We start from the raw sequence: 20698 nt of genomic DNA, 5'->3' as shown, positions 1-20698 counted from the left end.
TTGTTGTCGCCATTTCCGAATTCTAAAAGATTCCATTAAAACTTGCCTTTTGTCATTTTTTTAAAATCTAAAACCCATGTGTTGAATACACTGCCACACCGGTTTCATCTTTCTCAAGCCTCCTAATTAAGATATCTAATGTAGGCACGCTTTGTCTCTCGTATAACTGGTAAATCTTACGCCGTATTCATCTACACTCGAGGAAATGTCCTCGCTGAAATGGGATTATTCACAATTTTCCATTCGGTTGATGTTGAAATTTTCGTCAATGTGGCCGTTTCTTCTAAAGATGCTTGCTTGCTGGCACCACGTTCCGTGAGAGTCAAATAAACATTGTTTATAACTTCCTTAGTCTAAATAGAGATACACTAGACTCGCACATATTTCGATTCAACACACGCTGTATTACACACGAAATAAGAATGATTACTAATAAACTTAAACTAAGTAGTATACAAAAGCAAAGAACATTAAACACAGGTAGGTATGAAATTATTTTTCTCTTACGGACCACAATTTTGTTGCATTTTATGTTAGTGACCACCCTTGGATAATCCCATTCAGAAGCAATTGGTCACTTATATCTATGAACAGACCATACCGTCGTCAATTGTCTATCGACGGTGAGATTGATTCATTAAATTATATAACATATTCAGAAAAACGCGTCGCAAACCTAAATGTGGTGGATGTTAATCCTATTCAAAAGCAATTGGTCACTTTCTTATATCTATGAACAGACCATATCTTGGGTATGTACAGGGTGATTACAAAATTATGATCATTTTTGTCAAACGTTTATTCGCCAAAGATTTCCTGCGGTTTCTCCGGGGCGACCTCGTGGCTTTACTTGAACACCTGGTATTAGACTTTTTCTAATACTTAACTAGAACCACCACCCGACTAACCAATCGTGAGACGCCCCGTATATACGAAAGGTATTAAGCGTTCTTTTATCGCCATGCGAATTGGGCCCTAGCAACCCAACATTTAGTCGATAAACTGTATCCGGGTGCACTTGGTGAGTGGTCGAACAGAAGATGCATTCCCGAAACGCGAACGCATCCACCGAGAAGGAAATGGTCGCGATGGCCGAAGAAGAACTAGCACGATTGCAGAGACAAGTATTACGCGGATTCCAAGCCTTGAACCTCAGGTCTAACGCCTCGCTTCCAGTTTAGAATAATGGAGGACGACAGGGCAAGGTTTTCCGACGAGACCGGGAAGAAATTGGAGAAACAGCGGAAAATCATCAAACGTCTGAAAGAGGAGAAGCAAAAACTGTGCGAGGATATCAGCGTAGCGACGTGCGAAAATCAGAAACGGCGTGACGAAAAATCGACGAAGCAGATTTACAAATTGCTAATCGAATACGAGGACTTGTGTGCGGAAGTCGATGCAGAAAAGGAAGGCATCGCGGAAATGGACGTGCAAATTAAAAAGGTTTTTCAGATCAAATTAATCTGGCGGGAGCCTTGGAAATACATACTAGATCACAGGCTCCTCCACCGCGGTCTATCCAGAGAGCAGCTCATTATTAATGCCAGATCAACTACAAAATAGCCAATCAAAAATGAACTATCGAAGCTACTCAGCATCCGAGCTAACCCAGACTATCCTCGCAGGGTAGCGTTCCGTTCACTTCAGAAAAACACGAAAATTTGTTCCCATCTTCTTCTCTTCTTCATGTACCGTCTCCACTTCGGAGGTCAGATGATGTAACATTAAACCATTTTCGTAGGTTTCTAAGCCGAGATATTCCTCTTCTTCCAATAGATCTTCTTCCCACAATTTTTCCCTGGATTATGAGTTGTAAAATTTCATATTTTGGTCCTCTCATGATGTGGGCGAGATATTGCAATTTCCTTTCTTTCACTTCCTGTAGGATCTCTACACCTTTCTTCATTCTTCTCAGAACCTCCGCGTTGGTCACATGTTCCGACCATGGTATTCTCAGCACCCTACGGTATGCCCACATCTCGAAGACTTCCAGTTTCCGCTCACAAAACAGGTTGAGGGTCCAAGCTTCCACGCCATACAAAAGGACTGGGAATACATAACACTTGAGCATTCCAGTTCTTAGACCTAGGCTCAAATCGCGACTACAGAGCAGTTTCTTTATCTTCACAAAGGCTGCACGGGCTTTCTCAATGCGAAGAATAATCCACATTGCAGTCGACACTCGTACCCAGGTAATCATATCTCTCGACTCTGTCCAGCTCTTGGTTTTCCACATACAGATGTTCATGGAGCACTTGGTCTTCTTAACATTGATTGTCAGACCATATTCTCGACTAGTCTTGACGTCATTATTTAACATATTCTGCAGGTCTTGCATGTTTTCGGCGAGAAGTACTGTTCCGATGAATCCACAATATTACGTATGACCGACTTATAACTGTTTAGGCTAGACCGATAAATAATGCCAGTCAAAAATAAACGTTCCAAAACGAAATACGAGAGAGTATCGTCCTTAAAGCTAAGAGCGCTGACATATATTTCCTTAACTCCCTTAACTTCTTTTATACTCCGCAATTAGTCCTTCTCCAAGATAAATAAGAACTAAAAGTTCAGATTTTCACCAAATTTTGTATTTTGACATGACAATTGTTTCGACAGCACCGTGTCATGTTATCCAAACTTCAACACTCCGAGATGCATTTTCACTTTTAACGCCGTTCTTTCAATTACGAGTCTTTTTTTTTTATTTAATGGACCAGTTCTAAGACGTTTACGTGGTTATTCTAGTTGCAGCATATTTTGTCAGGTTTTATATGGAATGCAGTGCGTATCTGTGTATTATAAGGTCCTTAAATTTTGATTAGTTTTTTTAGTCAGTTTTATGACAGAATGATTAAAATTGTCTATTATATTACATTTCTTACACGCCTGTGGAGGCAACCATTTTTGATGATTTATTGCAAGAGCTCTGTACAGAACAAAATATATAAACTTATTGCTTATTGGTCTTTTCTTAGCTCGAAGCCGACATCAAGAAGCTGCGCCCTAAAAGCGCTGTCACTGAGAACCACTTCCAGACTCGTCTGAGCAGCGGCAAAAAGGCGGTGCAAATGTTGCAAGACCGATTGGACAATATGGTGAAGAAATTTTGCGCGATTTTGTCGGAAAACAAGGAATTGAGGGAAGAAATCGACCATCTACTCAAACAAAGGTTTACGATTATTTCTCTATTTATTAAGGGGAGGTACGAGATTTGTTGTATCCTTTTGTAGGAACCATTTTAACGAAACGTGGGAGCAGTTGTTGAAAGAAATAAACTCCGCAAAGAAGTACGTGGTCGATTTGATCGAGCAGGCGATCATAGCATTTGATCAGCGTGAAGAGTGGTGCTCGAAACTTGAAGCCCTTAAAACACGGGCCGAGATGAACCACGTTGCCCATTCCGAGGTAATATAAATTCAAAATTCAAGTTCGATAAGAAAAGTGAATGGGCAGAAAAAATGGTCAACACTAACTAAATATTAGTTAGAGCTAGTACTGGTTTAATACCGAGGCAAATTCAAATTTTGTTTGTTTAATCCTCTTTGCTCTCTGAGAGTTTTTGAAAAGGGCTTTGCCTAAGCTATCAATCGTGCTACGAATGACAAGCTTGTAGTTTCTTATCTTGCCACCAGGTGGTGTCTTCTGATAGAATCGCAAAAAAAAATCCCAAAAAAGCATTCACGTCCAACAACGCAGTAAAAACCGCATCCCAATATTTTGTCCTAACATATTTGTAAAAGTTGATTTTTTTAAAGCATTTGAACTTTCTGTGTTGTTATTATTATCTAATTTTCTCTAATTTGGTGCTTAGGATGCCAAATGATATTTAAATTTGAAATTGTTACTATCTCTTTTGAAATTATTTCTTATTACTACTTACTTTTTCATTAAAAAGCGTCTTTCCCTCACCACCTCGGTTAGTTCGTCCCGTATATAGATTATCTTCAACGCAGGAAATGAGAGAGATTCAAAGAAGACTCGACCACTATTTGACTCTGAGAGAGTTCCTCTGCGTCAAAGGCCAGAAGCGCGTGATGAAAGACCTGGAGGAGAAAGAGCGTAAGAAGAAAGAGTCGGAGATCCAAACGTTGGAGGATCAACTAGAGATGTACGAAACCACGCTGAAAGAAATCCAACAGTTCTGCAACGAAGAGGAGGTGGAAAGGATCGCCGCTTTATTCACGAAACAGGAAGAAGAAAATTTTGCACTCTTCAATTACGTCAACGAGCTGACCCACGAACTGGAGACGCTAAATATTACTCTGGATGATGTTCGGCAAAGAATTGGTAGGTGAGGCACTCGCGTTTTATATTTTTGACGTTTAGTATCTTATTTTAGACGACCAAGTTGAATTGAGTAGAGTGAGAGCTGAGCAAAGACAGTGCACTGTGGTCTCGCTGCAGAACGAACTCGAAACTGCCAAAAAACTGGTAATGTGTAACACGCACACCGACATTATCATCAGACATTCAATTATTTGAAAAAAAAAAAACATAGTTGTAGTAGTAGTTGCCATAGAAAGCACAAGCCTGCCATTTTGTAGATACTCTTTTACAAATAGGAATTCCACCACCGTCAGTTTTTCAAATACTACGCCTAGTGAGGGTTTATAAATTACACATTTTACAATAGATGGCTTTGATTTCTATTAAAGAAATCACAAATCATTGATTTAAAAAAAAACACATGAATGTTTTGACTTTTTTTTATTTTAATTGTATTTTTTTCATTTCATAGGAATATGTATTTCCCGTTTTATTTTTGTCGCAATTACAAAATATTTGAACGCCACTATAAACTATAAGCATACATTAATATTCCAACGTGCCGAGCCAATCAGAACGCGGCGGCTAGTTTTGACTATGGCGCCAAATTCAAACCGAATCGGAGGTGCATCCGCATAGCCATCTTTACTTTCTTGACAGATTGGAGAACGCATGACGCATAAGTATGATCGCTTAGATTATTTGTTGTTAATCATTGACCAAGTAAACTTTGGTTAATGTCTTAATTCTGTTTAAAGTTTATGAAATCATACAACTATTACTTATTAATTAAAAACTATGCAATAAATAAAACACTGATTAAAGTATGCAATTTTCTAAAAAATAAATCTTATATGAAAATTTTCCTCGGAATTTCGTTGTTCTGCGTCCCTCTTAAATGTCCTAAAAATATCTACAAATTTCCCAAAAGATTCTCCGTCCAAGCTGCGAGCGAAGCTATTCATTTCTTGCAAAATGACCTGTAACAAAAATCGAAAATTAAACACGTAATAATTGTAGGCTTAATTCTTTCAAACCTGTCGCCTACCTTCAAATGCAATAGTGTCTGAATGGAGATCGGGCTTCGTTTCCTGAATAAAATGGGTAACATCATATGCACTTAGTTTTTCGACCATAGTCTCCTGTTCAGCTTTAGTTAATATCTTGGTCCTTAGTTTATCAGTGTGTCCTAAATGTTTTTCGACAAACTTTACCGTCACAAATCCTAAAAAAATATAGTTAATTAATTAAGTCTGTATGAAGTAAAAAAGAAATAGTCTTGTCTGTGCATATTGGGCATAAAATATGATACATTCTTTTAGATCCAGATCCCTCTTGGTCAGAGTGTTTTGTCCGTATATGTCGGTTTTTGGTCGATGTACTTGAAAATTCTATCTCACGAAATGAGCAAGCCAAAATTAAAAATTAAATTATTACACGACATCATAACATAACCTACATTTTAAAGGCAAACGGCCTGAAATAAATATCAATAATTAATCACAAAAAATATAAGCGCCTTCTGATTGGCTCGGCACATTAATTAGGAAATTTAGATTTAAAAACAAATTTCAAAAATCAACGACTTTTCCAGCTGATAAGGAAAATTTAAAGGTAGTCTCAATTCCTTTCTCTCCCCAATATACAAGTGGACTTGATAGAGTCTTCAGGGCCGCAGGTCTTCGAAGTGTCTATCAGTCCGGATCAAAATTAAAAAATCTCTTGGGTAATCCCAAGGATAAACTAGATACCCTTGAAAAGTGGGGAATTTATGAAATATGTTGTAACGATTGTGACAAGTCATATATAGGGCAAACCAAAAGATCACTTAAAGTTAGATTCAAGGAACATTTAGCCCATTTAAAATTTGCTAGATTAGAAAAATCAAGTGTAGCCGAACATATGTTCAACAATAATCATAAGGTAGATATTAGTAATTTAAAATTAGTTAAACATGTAAATAATAGTAGAAAATTAGATGCCTACGAAAGCTTAGAAATTGTTAAGAGAGGGAATAAGTTTTGTCCAAACATTTCCCGGCAGCAGGTGACAGATTCCACTAGCTAATCAGCTTTAAACCGGGGGTATGTTCGAGAAAACTATTTATCGCATAGAAACTTTCTCATTTAGGCGGATGCAGAAGAAAATGAGGTACGAATGGCCGAAAACAGTTTGTCAAAAGTCCTCGAAGGAATTCAAGAAATATTTAACGTGGCAGAGTGCGACAGCGGTCCAATTTTGAAGCTGCTCGGTCGGTTTCTGGGCGTATTTTTCGATTCTTTGAAACTAAATTAAATATCAATCATTTTAGGTGACGAGGCGACAATCAATTTGCACAACGTGCACATTTACCTCGGCAAGATTGAGAAAAAGCTGTCGGCGGTTGTAACCGAGTTGTATTTTGCCGAAAAATCGGTAACTATCGGTAAACTGGAGATAAGGAGTCGGAAAATTATAAACGTTCGTGTTTCAGATGATGTCGCAGGCTCATATCAGAAAATTCAAGGACCCCCAAGTAATGCTGTTAAGCTAAGTAACTTTGATATTCTGAAAAGTGTAATTTTCATTCCTCCTGAATTTCAATGGTATAGTGACACCACCCATCTGTTGAACTCATTAAAAATGCAAATCCCTTACCATCGACCTGGGCTATTGTTCAAGATGTGACATTTGGTTCACGCATTTCCAAGTATGGATCGGACACGGACCACAACAATTGCAAATATATTCTATACAACTCGCAATGAAATTGTGTTTCTTAACATTTGTTCCCTCCAAAAAACTCACTTTCTCGTATGCTTTCAAAATGGCTTTTTAGAAAAATAATTTTGGAAATACAGATAGATACCTAGCCGAGCGACATTTCATTTTATCAGAAACGGTGGTCCTACTATACTATGTTTGGCACATAGAGCATATTCCAATCTTTCCAACTCGCCTCGATTACACAATAATTCAAACACAAGCACATATTAATTATAAGCCACGTAAGATGATCATATCCGATCAGACAGGGAATCGGATATCCTCGGGGAGCGATCTATTGGTTAGTCTAGCCCTTATTGGTAGAGTGCCACATATGGATAACAGATGTAAATTTATCTATGGTGTCATTGGCGTTCCTATGCATAACTATGCGTAAGTCTTTCCAAATCACAATTCAATTAAAAAATATTCTAAACAAAAAATTTTCACCCGACACAAAACGTACACCATGTGCAATAGTTCATCATATTTCTTCGATGACATAAAGATACTTCTTTTTAGAATTGGGATATTGTTATTTTTAACTCTGCTCCACCGAATTAAAGTATTTAAGGCGGTGCAATGTTGCCGCTTCTAACACTGATATATGGCAACATCGTTATCTTAAAAGAAATACCCTTTTCTAAGTTACATTTATGACATTAATTACAGAGATACAAAAATTTCGAAATAATGTGTGCGTGTGTGTGACGGATCATATTTTGAAGAAAATAATTCGAAAACTGAACTGGAACATCTAATACAATATTTTAGTTCTGTACAGAGCAGAGTAAAAAATCCAAGCACTAACTAACCAACCACCTGATATTATTAGGTACGGACTAAAGATATCACACAAAAATCTAAATAAAACATTTCTAACCAGTTTTTGTTTCTTGTTTCTTTGTACAGAATCCTTTGTAATCGTCCAAAAAAATTTTGAAATCAGTCTCCACTAGGTGGATTTCGTGTTTTCAGTGTTTAGTGAAAGTGATAATCGTCGCCAGATAGTCAAGGGTGGAAGCGGGGGGGTGTCGGTTTTTTTGGTATCGGTCAAAATTGTTTTTTGCTCGTTGTGCTAATATTGGTTATGTCTTCTTTGTACGTGTTGGTCCATGACCAAAAGCGAAGATCCTCGACGGAAGTCGACAATGGGCGAATGATCCTAGCAGTCTGCCCAACATTTTTTTGTGAAACGCAGAATTAACTTAATTGAATTGTTTCTTTGTATACCACACAGAAAGATTTTTGGAAACCATCACATATTTAAAAATATACATTTTATAATTTTTATGCAAATATGTGATATTACATCCTTTTTTTTCACATTTTGTCAATTCCGCTGTGTCATAAGAGAAAATGCCTCATCTGTTGTAAGAATATTTAAGGTAAATATGTCAAAAACGTGCCTTTATTTAGGAATCTTAATTATTTAAGTACGACATATATCATAAAAAAAACAACTTTCCGCGGCAAAACCACAAAAATTTAACCCTTCCTGTGTAACGCGTCTCTCCGCATCGATGTAAACGACAAAACCAAATTTGAACTTTCTGTGAACTTAAAAATGGCAGTAATAAACAATTTATTGAAGCGTTGTTCATAATAATATTTTTCGGAAACCCCTAAAGATATTTTATAAAAATATGCCAAAAGAATCAGGAAGGGATGACTTACTGGCCATCAAATTAAAATAAAATATGCACTCACCATGAATTACCGCTATGTACGAGTTGAATTGGACGATTATGCGATTTATTTCAGTCTGACGTCATCTACCACGAAAACCAACGTCAATTCTTTAGGACCATAGTATATAATACTTTAACCCTTTTGATTTCGTTTTTTACTTTTAATGCATTACATTTCAAGTGAAATTTGGTAGGATTGTAACTAATGTCAAATATCAAATATAAAACTGTTCTGGAAGTAATAATCTATGTTGTGGTGATACAAGAATTTTACACTTATTTTGATTACATCGAATAAAAAACGACATTGAAACAGAACATATTTATTTAAATATTTTACATTAATAAACATAGATAAGGCAAAAATATTTATACACATGAAACAGATGAAAGATACTTGCTCTTTTCGCTATACACTTCTTTTCAAAATGCAAACCGTTTTACTCTTTCAAACAGAGACCTAAAAAATAAAAATTGATTTGTAAAAAACAATAGTTAACATAATGCGCTCTCTGGCTCTGTAAACTGGCTAAAAATAAATTATTTTAAGACTGATGATTGGATGTTTACTTGTTGGCGAAGTCCACTCCCGCTTTGATATTCTTCTTCAATTCTGGAATGGCGGCTTTCAGTAAATCTTCTTCAAACGGGCTCAGCTTTCCCAGCCCCAAATTCTTTTCGATACCTGCAGAAAAACAAATTCCAATCTTTTCCAGTGCGGCATCTAGAATTATATACCATTCTTGCCCAGCAATAAAGGTGTCGAGAAGTACTCTGCTTCGGTAACGTCGGAAATTACATAGGCTGGTTCAATAACGTTTGATTCACCCTTGAGCGCCCTGAGCAGGGAGTTGGCAAAACGCGCACCCGCATAGGCCATGGAAAGGGTAGCTGACCCGGCGCCAGCTTTCGCCTTTACCACTTCCGTGCCCGCTTCTTGTATCCTAACAGTTAATGCTTTGAGCTGGTCTTCCGGGAAACTAACAGAAGGCGTGGCTCGGGAAATCAACGGAATAATAGTGACTCCCGAGTGTCCACCTATTACAGGTACATTGACATCTTTGGGGTTAAGGCCTTTGGCTTCTGCAATGAAAGTATTGGCCCTCACAATATCGAGCGTCGAGATGCCAAAGATGCGTCGCGGGTCAAGTTTTCCGGCTTTCTTGAGGACCTCACAAGCAATCGGAACAGCTGAATTAACCGGATTTGTGATAATACCAATTAAGGCGTTCGGAGCAGCTTCTGCCGCTGCCTTGGCTAAATCCCTGACAATACCGGCATTTGTGTTGAAGAGATCATCTCTGGTCATGCCTACATATTAAGATAAATTCAGGGATTGCTGCACTGTTCTACTTTGGCATTTGTCACCTACCAGGCTTTCTAGGCACACCCGCCGGAATAATGATAACATCTGCATTCCTGAGTGCTTCAACAAGGTTATCAGGACCATTGTGTCCCTTGACTTTGGCAGCTGTTTCAATGTGAGACAAGTCTGCAGCTACCCCAGGGGTGTGTACAATATCATACAGCGACAATTCAGACACCAAAGGGTTTATTTTTAGAAGAAGAGATAGCGGCTGTCCAATACCGCCGGAAGCTCCGCATACCGCTACTTTATAATTATTCTGAATAAAATTAAAAATATGTGTTATATAACAAATTAAGTAAATAGGTATAACCTTTCAAGGTGGAACACGGAGTTAAAGTAGGTATTTTCGTAAAACTCGTTCCACGAACATATTCATTCATTACATCAGAGATAGTGAATGAAAAACATCTTAATTGATAATTTTCGATGAAAAATTAAATATCGGAGACAATTGACTGAAACGAGTTTCAAAGTTAAAGTTACCTGTTTGGAGGTAGAAAAGTTCCTTGTAGAAATTAAAGCTGGTCTCACAAATCGGGAAAACATCTTTATCGAGTAAAATTAAATGTTTCGTACGTATACTGCAGAATCGCCGATTATGACCTTCCGGAACACAAATGTCAGAAAAAGTGACGTTCTATAAATTTTTTTAACCCACGCAAATAATCCTGTGATTGTTGCCGTGACGCCATCTATGTGTGAACTTTATAAGCTTTGCTAGAAAATTCCATTCGCCCCCCGTGTGTTGTTCTTTGTACAAGACTAAAAATTGCCTGGTGGGCACAGCAGCATTGGCTAAGAAGAAGACAAAAATCTTCTTTTCAGAAATGGAGCTATTTAACCAAAGTAAACAACGTTCTGTGGATATCAATCATTTAGATCAACTTACAATTTATTTAACTATGGTGTACTGTGTTTATCTAATTTAGAAACATGGACGGCAGATATGTGTTGAAGCCATGGATAGGAAATATTTTTTTCGAATAAATCACTGAAAAAATGAGCTCAGATACATCGGATGAGGAAAACTTAGAACTTCTCAGAGAAGCGACCGATCCCCAGTTCATCAATGATTGTATGTTTAAAGATAAAAGCAGTAAGTCAATAATATAGCAGGAGTCTTAAGAATACTTCAGCTCCTTCTATTCGTAGGTGACTCCTCTGTGATAACAGTTAACATTCGAGAACAGTTGCCTTCATTACGGAAAAACAAGGACGAGGATGAACAATACAATTTTTTTCGAGTGACCCCTGAGTTTAGAGGTTTTGTAGCAAAAAGACTCGCTCGCAGTTTAGATGACTACTTGGAGAGTTTGTTGGTTGATACTTCAGAGGTAGTATTTCCTAGGAAGCAAAGTAAAAATTCTGGTATTAGGTTATTTACTAGTTCTGAATCATTTTTGAAAATTAAAAAACTCTCTAAAAATGTTAGTGTATGTGACCGTAAAGTGATAAAGCGACAGGTTAGTCTTAAACCTTACAATTCAGAAAAGGTATCAAACGACGTACTTAGACAACTCGCAGTCAATCCTGACGATATTTTAAGTCAGAAAGAGGTCAAACACTGGTCAACTAGAAGTAAAGGCCAGGTATTTAGGTATAAACAAACAAAAGGGGGTCAATTAGTGCAAATTGAGCGTGAATTTAAGTCATACCATTCCAATTGAGTGTGTACTAAGATGTCCCATATGCCTCCATTCAGGTTAAATGTTCCCAATTTAGGCCCCGATTTGACAGGGCCACCAACGAATCCAAAAAAGAGGCGCAAAAACTCTCAAGCCCCGCCCATACAGACCCCACCTAATGTTCAAGACTTACTTCCACCCCCCCTCACTGGTTATGGTGACACCATAGTGGCATCCAATCCATTTGATGATTGCCCCAGTAATGTAAATACCATGACAATGACCCGAGGCCCCCAGATCCCAATGGGCCCTAATATGGGCATGCCACCCAACATGGGTTGTAATATGGGCATGGGCAGACCCCCCATGGGACCAGGCATGGGTCCAATGGGATCTCCGATGATGCACAGTCCGAATGCAATGAACAATCCCATGATGGCTAATGGCCCGAGAATGGCACACATGGGACCTGGACCCCACGGAGGACCTCACATGATGAACAGTCCCAATGGGCCAGGTCCCGGCGGACCCATGCATCCTGGGATGACTGGCCCACCAATGCATAGTCCCCTCGGTGGTATGGGGCCTATGCAAGGACCAATGGGACCGGGAGGTTGTGGTCCCATGGGGGGGCCCATGGGAGTAGGAGGTCCCATGAATGGTGGCGGTCCTAATAATCAAATGAATGGGCCCATGGGCGGTTCTCCAATGAGTCATGGACCTGGCGGACCTCATGGAGGACCCAATGGCGGCATGGGACCAATGGGAGCTCCAAACGGACCTATCGGTAAGTTGGATTTTTTACAACATGCGTTTTAAATAAAAATCTGCTTGGGAATGCAATTTCATATTAATTACTTAAATTTGGATGCCCTATTTTTTTTTTAAATTAATTGAAAAATCAAAAATAAAATATGTCAATGGGTTTCTTGAACTTTTAAGAGAAATTAACTCAAATTATATTCCAAGCGGCATGCGACTACTAATGTGTTTTCAATGTATAGAATTAATTATTGTTTTCCTACTTTTTGATAACTTCAAGTGCACAATTAAACGGGCCCGTCTGACTGTAATTAGTTGGCTTATTCGACATAGTCGCGTTGTTTTCAAAGATTCCTATCTCACTAAATATTTGAATTATGATAAAATAGTATACAATAATTGTATTTTTTCAATGGAAAATTTACTTAAATTAAATAGTTTTTAAAACCCGGTTCCCTTCACTTTGTTGTTTCACATTGTTCAGTAACGCGGTGACTTCCAAACTGATTACTCACCTTCCTTCGCCTATATCTAACATTGCAAATATCGTGTTTCAAGGTCCGGGAATGAACAATAACAGCTTCATGATGTCTCCCATGAACAACATGTACTCGAAACCAATGCCGGTCAGCGCCGGTAAAGTCTACCCCGCCAATCAACCCATGGTTTTCAACTCACAAAATCCGAACGCGCCACCCATTTACCCATGCGGTGTGTGCCACAAGGAGGTAAGCAAGAACCAATTTGTCTGAAGGGTATATAGTGTTGCCTGGTAACTCGTCACCAATCCATAAACATCGCGGGAAAACGTCCCAAATTGCACAATTTAATTCCACTTTACCATATGCAACATTGTTATTAAAAGCATTAGCTAATCATTTTAACAACTTTATTACAAAGGAGAGAAAAACGATAAGTTAGGTTGAACCACCACCATAGCTCCTAACGATATAGCCGCAAGCGCCGTAAGAATGTCCTTCCGCACATCTGTTTAAACTTCACACACTGCGTGCACTTCTCGAGTTTTTTTTTAAACAATGATTTCTACACATAACCCGTTCTTCTCTAAAATTTAATTATATCTTGATACATTTTGACGGAAAAATCGCCAAAAAAATACCACAGCCAATGTGACAATTGTAAACAGCTGTCGTGTTGAATGCCAAGTCCCCGCGTATGCCGATAAAACAGGAAATTATAAAGCAAACATTGAAAGGGTCCATTTAACATGCGCATGCGCGAGATTTAAAATTTTATTTTTTCTACCAATGACCTTGAGGCGTTCAACAACGAACATGGCCGGTGACACATCGTCAATAAGTTTGGATGCGGCATTTTTACGACGTTTTCTCAAAATATGCCTAGATCTGGTTAAAATGTTTTGGAAAAACGAGTTAAATTGTTGTTTAGAAAGAAAATGGTGAAAGTGGGTGAAATATAGAAGCATGCGCGGAAAAAAATTACCTCCTCGAGTAAAATATCAATGCCGCCTGCAGCGCATCGATTTTGACCGTAGGGCCACTATATTGTCTAATAGCTATATGGTTGAAGGCTATGATGCCTGAAATCGCACACATATTGATTTTTCACCCTCATCGTTGTCGTATGTTTGTTACGAAAATCTTATCAATATAGGTTAGGCCTCTTATTCTAGTAGCTATATATATTCAGTGGTCGCCTCAGCGCTCTTGATACGTAGCGGACGCCATTTTTGGTAGCGGATTTATTTAGTACTAGGTAGCGGTAACGAAGCGATCTGTAACGGCAGAGTTTGGTTAAAGTGCTGAATTTGATCAAGATGTAGACAGTGATGGTGAGTATGAATTTGCAGCATAATAAATATATTTTATTTATTATTATTAGTATTTACAATCTTTGCCAAATTACACTCACATTAAATAGATGTGCAATTTTAATTTTTATTTGCAGAATGTTTTTTTAATAAACGGAAGAAATATTGGATAGGAAATGGCGAAACCTAAAAAACCCTACACAAGCATCAAAGACAATATACGGAAAACCGGAAGAGGAAGAATTTACTGGGAATATTATCACAATGATTGTATCATGTACAGGGTGTGCCGTTTATGGGCAAAAAATCTAAAATATCCTAAAAATTTCCGTTTTTGTGGGTAAATTATTGGCGATAAATGATTAAAGGTTGGAGAGTTTTATTTAAACCGTGTCGTGAGAGTTTCAGGTTTCGTCAATTATACGGGGCGCGAGATATTTGAAAAAATATCTTCGACAATGCTATTATTTGTGCAAATTTTGATATTTACCGATGTTTGCTGTAACTTTGAAGTGCGACGAGATGTGAAGGACATTTTATACAGGGTGCATGCACAATTAAATTACATCGATTTTGCGAAAGTTCCGTAGTGGGCCGCAGGAGCACGCGAATCGCGAAGTTCTTTTTATAATAAAAAGCACTTCACGTTCAACTACGTTCGCAATCGCTACCGTACGTATCAAGAGCGCTTTCCTACATCCACTGTATGCGACTCACTTTCTCTTGGTGTTAGGCACTGCGTCTCAGATTTTAGACAATTGCAACAAAATTCACGATTTTCTTGTCAAAACATATTGATCCGAAGGCAAGCGGTCATCTGTACACTTATTAGATGTAATCCAAACTAGACATCCGTAGCATTGTCTCTTTTAGACGAATTACCAGGCCAACCAGGATTTTATCCGGGAAAAAAGAAAGAATTTGCTAAAGTTGGGTTAAGGTTTTTTTTTTAACCTTCGCTCACATTTCTTCCTTTAGGTTCACGACAACGATCAGGCGATCTTGTGCGAGAGCGGTTGCAACTTTTGGTTTCACCGGGGCTGTACGGGCCTAACGGAGACCGCGTATCAATTGCTGACTGCGGAGGTGTACGCGGAATGGGTGTGCGACAAGTGTCTCTCGACTAAAAACATACCGTTGGTTAAGTTTAAGCCTTAGTATCCTATATTCGTTCGCAGCGTATAGGATATAAATAATTTGGTCGGTTTAGAAATGTAAAACTTCGAATTTTATTTCGAAACGACTACGAACATCGATCGCGACCGACGCGAAGCCGCTAAATTCTGATTTATACATTTCTAAAATGGCTAAATCCTAAAGTGGTTAGAGAATGGGTGGATATTTCAATCCGGCTAAATGTGTCGGTAAATTAAGAATAAACCAGTACAGGTAGACTTGATATATTTTTCTCACGTTTGCAACTTTTATCGCGTGCCAAATTGTTCTATTTCTAATTTATTCTTGGTCGGCAAGTCACCAGAGAAAGAAATGTTTGTACTGTTTCACAGTTTAGTGGCATTATAAATGACAATTGCACCACAGTACATATATTCTTTGCATTTTATAAAACTAGATATTTTAGATGTTAAGTGTACATATATTTAATGTGTCATCTGTTGTCAGGATTTGTACATATTAAGTAAATATATCCAACTACTAGTAGGTAATTTTGGACGTTCGTATTTGTGCTAATATTAATTGATCGTATGTAAGTCAGAAAATAAACTATTCGATTTAATTTGCGTTGCAAGTAGTTGTCCACGACCCCTAACGTTGACCTCGCATTGAAGAGATACCTGAAGATGGCAAACGAGGTATGGTCGAAACGCGATCGAACAAGATTTCAGGTCATTATTTAATGATCTTCATATTCCAAATACAAATTATCGCTAGAATTTTTTTTTACAAATTCTCATAGAACTTTGAAAAACCCCGAATATAAAATACTTTAAAATTTTTGATTCTAGGAATAACCAAGAGCAAGATAAAAAAGATCTAAGCAAAATCATGAAGAATGAAACATAATAATGCCTGTAAGCAGGTTGTTTTTGCACATTAGAAAAAATCTCAGGATCTATAGGTTGGAGGTTAAAGCAGTAAATCAAATTTAAAAAAATTGTGTGCTAATGAAAACTCACTCGCAACTTATAATGCAAATAAAAACCATCTAATTTAGTCTCAAAACATCTATTAGCCTATAGTTATTTACAGTTGCATCTCGTTCAGTTTTTGAACTGTTTCTCTGTTAGTTTCTTGGGTTTTCTTTGGATCTCCAACAGCGCTCGGTAATTTACTTGTGGCTTTCCTTCCTGCTACTTGACGCGCTTCTGTAGCTGACCTTAAAGTACCGCTTAACTCTCTTAAAACTTTATCTACATTCTCCACGTTCTCCTTTGTTTTAACTTTTATCTTGAAGAAAAATTATTAAATTACGTCTTAATAATATTTAAATTTAAAGAAACCTACATTTTTAAGATCGGTTTTAACTTTTTTAGCTTTCGCCTTCAGTTTCAAGCCCTTTGCTCCGGCAACTTTGAACGCGCTGTTGATTTTCTTCTTGTTTTTGCCCATTTTGGTCTAAAACACATAGGTCCAAGTGAATTTTTTTGGAATCAGAGTTGCGTTGGTCCATTTCTTTTTGCCTTTTTCTGACGCAGTTTCCAACCAAGATATCCCGCGTCAATTGTAGCGTCAGTCGCACCATTTCTTTCATGGAACTTACGGACCTCACTTTAAAAATATCCAAGATTATTTGCGACACCTCATGTCCACTTAAATTTCTCTCTACCAAGTCTCGGGCTATTTTTAGAGGATTTTCACCCTTGGCAAAGCAGTAAACAAAAACTTTAATCGCCTTGAAATTGGGTGGCAGCTCCTTTTGATCAAATAACCCCACAAAAACATCTAAAAATTCCACTGCTAATGCGGGCAAATTCATTATAACAAAATTGTTATGTTCTACGTATTTTGACAAATTTTCCTTGAAAACTGACCTGATAAAATCCCTACCATCCATATTGAAAGCTTTTAAATTGCTATCGTCAATTTTATTTTTGATCTTATTGTGTATAAGCCACTGGAAGGAGTGGGGATTCAAATCATTTGCATAAACGGTACACTTATTTTTAGCGGCAGGTATTGCAAAAGGCCCTACCCCGGCAAATAAATCGAAAACAATATCACCTGGACTTAGCATTTTAACTATTCTTTCATGTTCAGTAGATAGCCGAGAGTTCCAATATACTTTCGAGAAATCAAACTCAAAGTTGCAGCCATTTTCTTTAACAACCGTCAACATATTTGGTTCACCTATCAGAACTTCCATTTGAAAATTTCGGTATGTGCTATCTATTTCATTTACTTTGTTAACAACAGATTTACAGCCTGAGATTTTATCAATTAAAACTTGGCCTAAAATAAAAAAAAATTAGAAAATAAAATTAGAATAGATTATTAGCAGACCTATGATTTTCTTGTAGGGCAATAGATGCTCTCTTAAATTTACGTGGACGATATGACCCACTTTAGTGAAACTAGAAGTCTGTTCTTTATCTTGTGGTAAGACAGCTCGAAACACTGTTTCAGCACTATAGTTTTCATACGTTAACGTGATTTCGCGACGCTCTAAGTGATTTTCACTTAAGTTATGTCCCTCCAAATTCTGCCTGATTTCTTCAGGAATATCAGACCACTGGTTAACCAACTCTGGATTCAGAAATACCAAAGAATCTTTAACCGGTTTGAATTTTTCGAGCTTTAAGAGGTGCTTTTTTACGTGCGGCAATACGGAGGACACTTTCAAATTCCTAACATTAAGCACGGGCACTTCAATCCTCTTTTCAAACTTCTGCTTATCCAATTCCTTAAGGCCCGCCACTTCGACAGGTGGTTTTAAAATAGAAGGCATGCCTTTAATTATAGCGCGAGATAAATGGTTGGAAACTGCAATCCGAGAGCAAATAGATCTAATTGATATCATACACATTCGTCAAATTTAAAGATTTAAAGAAAAACTCACTTCGTCGTCCAAATGAGGTTATAAAAGGACTCTTCTTCATTGTATTTCTTGGGACCGGTTACAACTTTGCGTTCTTAGCTTTTTTCCATGATCAATGGCGGGTATTAAAAATTAGTCGACCACCGAAATAGATTTAATCTGCACAAATTTATCCAAATCTGTATTAACATTTATAATCCCAAACACTATGGGTACTAAATATATAAAGGCTCTGTCTATGCTGATATGACAGAATTTTTTTAAGCAACGACAACTGTCGTTCAACGTCCAACACGGCCGCTGACAGTACGTCGATTCGACCGATTTCAATTTAGCTGTAGTTTGTTAAAATATAGCATCGTCTGAAGTGTAGTGTGTGGAGATCGCTGCTCAAAAAGCAATTGGCGCAAATTGCAAGTTAGGGTAAAATTTGAAGGCATGCCTGAAGCGAATCAATTTTAATTAATTTTAATAATCGCACAATACCTAATTGGTGGTTTTTTTATTATTTAAAAAAGTGACCATTTTTACTAAATAAAGGGTTTACAAATTGCTATGGTATGGTCCAATGCGCAAAATACATCATCAACATGTCCGCTTAGGGATACTTTCAGTGGGAAATACTGATCTTTTTCGTGTCCTAATCCCAAGCAGCAGCTCCTGTTCCTACCCCATGAGTACAGATCGCCGGAATTTGTTACAGCCATTGCATAATTCAGTCCGCAAACCACTTTGGTAACCAAGCTCTTTGGTTGAAAGTCATTTCTCCCAAATAATACTTCAGGTATTTTTAAGGGTTCCCTCGATTGTTGAACAATTGGGCCGACACCCAAAAGACCATAGCCCCATGTAAAAACTTCGCCACATTCTGAAAAGGAGCGAGTCATTTATTTTTTTCATATTATTTTTTCACATTTATTATATACCGTTGACGGCAAGGCAAAATGATCCTCCAGAGGCAACACTTACAATTTTGCCAGCTTTCACTAGTTTATTGACAAAGGTGGGATTGCATAATTGTTGTTGTTCATTGGGAAGCGTTAACTGACCATATTCTATGTTTCCCCAACCAAAAGCTTCACCTCTATCTAAAAACAATATAGATTTTGATATAATCTATAGCACACAACCCGTAATAAAATTTTTAAATTTCACTACTCACCATTTAAGGCCAAAACGAAATCAGATTTACAAGAGATTTTAACAATTTTCTCCTTACTAATGTCTCCATCAACTTTTGTAAATTCAGAAGTGTTCTGAAAATGTCCTAAGCCAGTTTGTCCATCTGCACCCCATCCACAGGAGTACACTGACCCATCTTCGGTAATTGCCAGGCTGTGATCTTGTCCACATTCAATATCAACAATACATTTCCCATCAATATTTTCGATTTTAGTGATGTAATGATTCTTAGAATAGTCCTCATCATCTACTACTTGTCTACCACACTGTCCATAGGCATTGTTACCCAATGTAAACAATCCTTCATCGGTTAATACTAACAGATGCGCTCTACCAGCAGCTAATTTTATAACTTTACTCTGTTCAGGATTACTAAATGGTAAGTAAATAGGCTGGGTGTAAAAAAGTATACCCAGAGGTTTATCTTTCTGTACCTCATGGTATCCGAGCTGACCATCTGTATTAAGACCTGATCCATGCAGTTTCACATCCGTTTCACTGTTAACGGCGTACGCTGTAAAACCAAATCCGGTAGCCGCAGTAGTTACTTCAAACAGCTCCGCGAATGTGAATCGTTTTGGATACCACGCAGCAATAACATCTTTATCAATTAAACCTTTGATTCCTAGGGCTCCCGTTTGTGCATTTCCCCATGCAAATACGCGTCTGTAGGCCTCCTTACTCACGCCATACTGGAAAACTAATCAAATGACTGCAAGTCATACTTTAGGATATCAATAAGATCAAAATACCTACCGGGCAGCTGATTCACGTAATCCGGATCGGTAGGGTATTTTATTTTCTTGGTGCTTAGATATTTCGCACCATTTTTAATTATATTTTGTTGTATTTTTTGAATCGGGTTCATTTTTTTGTGTCTAGGTCCGTCTTCTTCTTCTTTTACTTTTATTGGTCAAGACTGCTAGGATAATTCGGCCATATTCTGGGTTAATGGCAAATTTTCTTTTAACCTGGTAAGGTGCCGTAATAAAAAGGACTGGACGAATCCATCACCCTCCAAGGGGAACGGACATGCAATGAATGCGATCCCACCTGGTCTGGTTACCAGGGTGAATATAAGACATCCGGAAACCGTGTCCGTGTCCATATACATTCGCATCCCTCTACCACTTCAGATAACGAATATACAAAACAGTATTTTACATCGAACGACACTCATTTCGATCGATTTCTACATTTTATGGAACGAGGCAGGAGCACGTCCGCCATGTGCAATGGTTCCCTCGCGAATTTGCGTCTAGGGTA

At 37.8% G+C, this 20698-nt stretch overlaps 6 protein-coding genes across 7 annotated transcripts; 3 read left to right on the top strand and 3 right to left on the bottom strand.

The window, feature by feature from the left end:
• Positions 1-1040: 1040 nt before the first annotated feature.
• LOC132706503 (outer dynein arm-docking complex subunit 1) lies at positions 1041-6898 on the top strand. Its single transcript, XM_060677856.1, has 9 exons — positions 1041-1124; positions 1177-1443; positions 2979-3172; positions 3234-3408; positions 3957-4290; positions 4343-4434; positions 6400-6520; positions 6581-6684; positions 6743-6898. Exons 1-9 carry the CDS (start codon positions 1041-1043, stop codon positions 6800-6802), a joined length of 1431 nt encoding a protein of 476 aa, XP_060533839.1. The 3' UTR covers positions 6803-6898.
• A 2123-nt stretch (positions 6899-9021) lies between these two features.
• On the bottom strand, positions 9022-10719 carry LOC132706726 (malate dehydrogenase, mitochondrial). Its single transcript, XM_060678215.1, has 4 exons — positions 10558-10719; positions 10078-10330; positions 9444-10016; positions 9022-9390 (listed from the first exon to the last, which is right to left on the bottom strand). Exons 1-4 carry the CDS (start codon positions 10618-10620, stop codon positions 9272-9274), a joined length of 1008 nt encoding a protein of 335 aa, XP_060534198.1. The 5' UTR covers positions 10621-10719; the 3' UTR covers positions 9022-9271.
• A 125-nt stretch (positions 10720-10844) lies between these two features.
• LOC132706728 (uncharacterized) lies at positions 10845-11741 on the top strand. The gene is made up of 2 exons (XM_060678218.1): positions 10845-11170; positions 11227-11741. The coding sequence occupies exons 1-2, from the start codon at positions 11074-11076 to the stop codon at positions 11739-11741; spliced, it is 612 nt and encodes a 203-aa protein (XP_060534201.1). The 5' UTR covers positions 10845-11073.
• A 12-nt stretch (positions 11742-11753) lies between these two features.
• LOC132706725 (protein pygopus-like) lies at positions 11754-15960 on the top strand. The gene is made up of 3 exons (XM_060678213.1): positions 11754-12486; positions 13020-13189; positions 15232-15960. The coding sequence occupies exons 1-3, from the start codon at positions 11754-11756 to the stop codon at positions 15409-15411; spliced, it is 1083 nt and encodes a 360-aa protein (XP_060534196.1). The 3' UTR covers positions 15412-15960.
• A 784-nt stretch (positions 15961-16744) lies between these two features.
• On the bottom strand, positions 16745-18348 carry LOC132706722 (tRNA (guanine(37)-N1)-methyltransferase). 2 transcript variants are annotated; one of them, XM_060678211.1, is made up of 3 exons: positions 18272-18348; positions 17716-18195; positions 16745-17664 (listed from the first exon to the last, which is right to left on the bottom strand). In XM_060678211.1, the coding sequence occupies exons 1-3, from the start codon at positions 18309-18311 to the stop codon at positions 16745-16747; spliced, it is 1440 nt and encodes a 479-aa protein (XP_060534194.1). In that variant the 5' UTR covers positions 18312-18348. The 2 variants fall into 2 exon arrangements, with proteins under 2 accessions (XP_060534194.1, XP_060534193.1); XM_060678210.1 differs by lacking the exon at positions 18272-18348 and having other exon boundaries at positions 17716-18265.
• A 429-nt stretch (positions 18349-18777) lies between these two features.
• LOC132706724 (RCC1-like G exchanging factor-like protein) lies at positions 18778-20330 on the bottom strand. The gene is made up of 4 exons (XM_060678212.1): positions 20189-20330; positions 19413-20132; positions 19177-19338; positions 18778-19118 (listed from the first exon to the last, which is right to left on the bottom strand). The coding sequence occupies exons 1-4, from the start codon at positions 20298-20300 to the stop codon at positions 18781-18783; spliced, it is 1332 nt and encodes a 443-aa protein (XP_060534195.1). The 5' UTR covers positions 20301-20330; the 3' UTR covers positions 18778-18780.
• Between the last annotated feature and the right edge of the window lie 368 nt (positions 20331-20698).

The sequence above is a fragment of the Cylas formicarius genome, unplaced genomic scaffold, assembly GCF_029955315.1.
Source record: "Cylas formicarius isolate icCylForm1 unplaced genomic scaffold, icCylForm1.1 PGA_scaffold_8__14_contigs__length_24414737, whole genome shotgun sequence".
Taxonomy (NCBI): domain Eukaryota; kingdom Metazoa; phylum Arthropoda; class Insecta; order Coleoptera; family Brentidae; genus Cylas; species Cylas formicarius.
This window is presented reverse-complemented; position numbering and strand designations above follow the sequence as displayed.